Genomic DNA, 3,164 nt, shown 5'->3' with positions numbered 1-3,164 from the left:
AAGGTTTTTTTTTTTTTTTTTTGACGGTAGCCATTGACTTCCATAGTATTTTTTTCCATACTATGGAATTCAATGGCTACCGTGAACTGTTTGGTTACTAACATTCTTCAAAATATCTTCTTTGGTGTTCAGCAGAAGAAAGAAACCAATACAGGTTTGGAACAACTATAATGGCAAGTAAATGATGACAGAATTTTAAACTTTTGATGTGAACTATCCCTTGAATGAATTTGATTTAAAACATGTTTAAATATAAATTTGTGTTCCCCTAATATTTGTTTTCTGTTGTAATCATCTAAAAGCAATAAAACATTTGAAGCTGTGCTACATTTATAAATATTATTATGGGTTAAGAGTGTTGTTGGACACGACAACAAAGTCATCCTGGTGGCAGTATTGTTGTTTGATCTTGCACTTGTATTAATACAAAAACAACACTTCCTGCACAAATGCATATTTCTAGCTGTTGAAGGAGGAATGGGGATTTGGATCCGTTCCTCGTGGTTTAGTTTGGGCCTCTTAAACTTAATCTTAATCTTGATGCTACATAAAAGTGACATTCTGTTTGGTTAAGCAGGATCCTCTCCTGTTTAAGCATGTCTACATCTACAGACAAGGTTTGTTGAGCTGGTAAATCTGAGCAGTGCTTTTTAACATTGAGTAGAGGCAGTTCTAGCTGCAAAAGGAGCGACAAACAAGATTCTTATGGCTGAAATCTTGACAGTACTTTTGGCCATTTTATTATATTAAACTGCAGACACTGGTGGAGTTGAGTTTTTAGTGTTTTTAAACAAAAATGATGGGTACAAAAGCCTCAGGCAAGAATTCTACTTCAATGTACTGAGCTGAACAGGCCTACTGCATCATGGGATGTTTCATTTGAGTGAAATATTGCAGTGGAGCTTGCTAAGCTCCATCGTACATGTTTACAGCTGTTGTCATTGCTTTTTTTTATGCACATGGTTGTCATCTTGGGAAGATTAAGTAAAGCACTCGGCAGAAAATGTATCCATTTAAGAGAAAAGTTCTGATTGGGGGATTTCTTAACATATGGCAACCACATACATGAAAGCTTCTTATCAATGCAAGATAGCACAACTGTCAAAGGAAAAAATATATACTATATATTTTCTAGGATAAATAACCAGCGTGCAAATATCAAGAGAAGCGTAAATTGTGATTTATCGTACAACCCTATTTCAGATCATTCAACACTGCATCTGTCTAAATGTATACATGTTCTTTTAACAGGATAAAGATGTGGCACGGCTACAGGATTTCCAGGAGTTGGAGGTGGTGCTGGAGAAAACCGAAAGCTTGTCACTGTTCTCTGGAGGTCAGGGAGGTCTGACTGACAGGCCCTGCTACAACATGAAGGCCTCCAGGCTCACCTACTAGCTTCACTTTAGAGACTCACAGTTTATCTGCGACCTGCTTCCTGAAATCCCAAACACATTTCGGATCCCAAAATATGCTCCCGTGTTGGGTTGGTAAATGGTTCATATAACATGTTAGCCTTATTCCTCGTCTCCTTGATTAACAGATGCATCCTTAGTGCCTCCTCCTCCATTGTAACCATTGATAGCTTGTTCTTGTTGATTTGAATATTCAGATCCATTCAGCTTACGACCGGACTTTGGAAAATATTGAAATGCACCATTTTTGCATACTTTCGGCTGCTGGCCGTTCAGATCTGTCTCACTGCCTTGCCTTCATATTGCCTTCAGGCATTTCATCGTACATCCAAACAAATGTATACTGTCCTATCCCAAGAGGTCTGTCCAACACGCTGGCCAATCAGTTGTTTAGTGGTTTGTATGCCTGCATTGATTGGAGGAAGCCACGCTTATTTCATACCAATGCTTTGAAATCAAAACATATTTTGTTTGCCAGACAACTCTCTGTGCAATTTACCAAAACCTTGCCATTATTGGGGAAGCGTCCTTTATATTTAACCCTTGAGAATTCAGTGCTGTGTTTTGAATGCTGTTCCATCAGTCACTGTAAGCCAAATAACTCGTTCTATAAACTAGCATGGACTGATTAAAGTAGATCAGCCTCATGTGTGAACACAAAATGTCCTTTTGTTTCTCTTGAACTTAATGTAGCAAAAGATTTCTTCATTTTCCCCTAGGAGGAGCTGAATTGGAGATGAATAATAAGATATTTAACCACTGAGAGCTTCCAGTGAGCATCATATTGACTTCCCTTGAGTGCTTAGTTCTCACATATTTGAGAAGCAGGATCTGTATTCAAGATATAGCGGTAATAGTAGTGCCATTTTACTAAACACTTTGCTGCTTTGTTGATTATGAGCATAAAATAAATTTCTGGTCGCAGTTTTGGTGGGAATGCTTGAGGTTAGTTTTAGAAGCGGCGCATAAACACTACGTTGTTGTAAATTAGCTTTTGGACTTGATAGAGATTGTGTTACTGTGAGAAGAATTTCTAAAGATTTGTCTTATGAATTGTTTTTAGTTTTCTCTTGAGGGTTTGACTGTCTAACCAAGCATACGATCATTAGACATTTGTTAACAATATGCTACTATTGTTGAGATGTAACATTAGCCCCTTGGAAAGACATTGATAAATTATTGACATTAAAGTTTTTTTTTTCTTATTTTTTATGTGCAATTTTTTTAGTATTGTATAATACTAGAATCTGAGGATTAAAAGTATTATACACTTCAGTTGAAATGAAACCATGTCGATTTTTGTTATTTCATATGTTCTCAATTAACTAAAAGACAGCTGGAAAAACATTTAAAGGGTTTTCTTGGCTTTATTTTTTGTTTCTTTTTAATGTGTGTGGTTAACATGAATGACAGTTTACAGCATATATTAACCTAGATTAATGCAATTTAAAATAAAAGTACGTTTTTTTAAATTGTTAAAATTCGTGTGTGTATAAAACTATTAAAATACATTATATAATATTTTATAGTAATATATATATATATATATATAGATTTTTTTTCATTTAAAACATTTAAAAGCTTTTATGTAATAGTTTTATATAGAGTAAAGATTTTTTTATGTGTGGGTTTTTTCAATCCTTTAAAGTTAGAGAAACGTTTATTAGTCATATTCTAGAGATCAAATACAGCTTAACTCGCAGCATTTGAATATTTTATACATTCTCAGTACACTTATACAACAAGAAC

General features: G+C 34.9%; 1 protein-coding gene across 1 annotated transcript in view; it reads left to right on the top strand.

Moving 5' to 3' along the window:
- The window catches only part of ankrd40 (ankyrin repeat domain 40), an 8,921-nt gene extending 6,275 nt beyond the window's left edge, over positions 1 to 2,646 (top strand). The window contains exon 5 of the mRNA XM_016538972.1: positions 1,252 to 2,646. Within this exon, the coding sequence (XP_016394458.1) occupies positions 1,252 to 1,398 (147 nt within the window). The 3' untranslated portion in view covers positions 1,399 to 2,646. The remainder of the gene's footprint in view (positions 1 to 1,251) is intronic.
- The last annotated feature ends 518 nt before the right edge of the window (positions 2,647 to 3,164 follow it).

Source organism: Sinocyclocheilus rhinocerous, unplaced genomic scaffold (genome assembly GCF_001515625.1).
Source record: "Sinocyclocheilus rhinocerous isolate Xijiao unplaced genomic scaffold, SAMN03320098_v1.1 scaffold463, whole genome shotgun sequence".
In the NCBI taxonomy this organism is placed as follows: domain Eukaryota; kingdom Metazoa; phylum Chordata; class Actinopteri; order Cypriniformes; family Cyprinidae; genus Sinocyclocheilus; species Sinocyclocheilus rhinocerous.
This window is presented reverse-complemented; position numbering and strand designations above follow the sequence as displayed.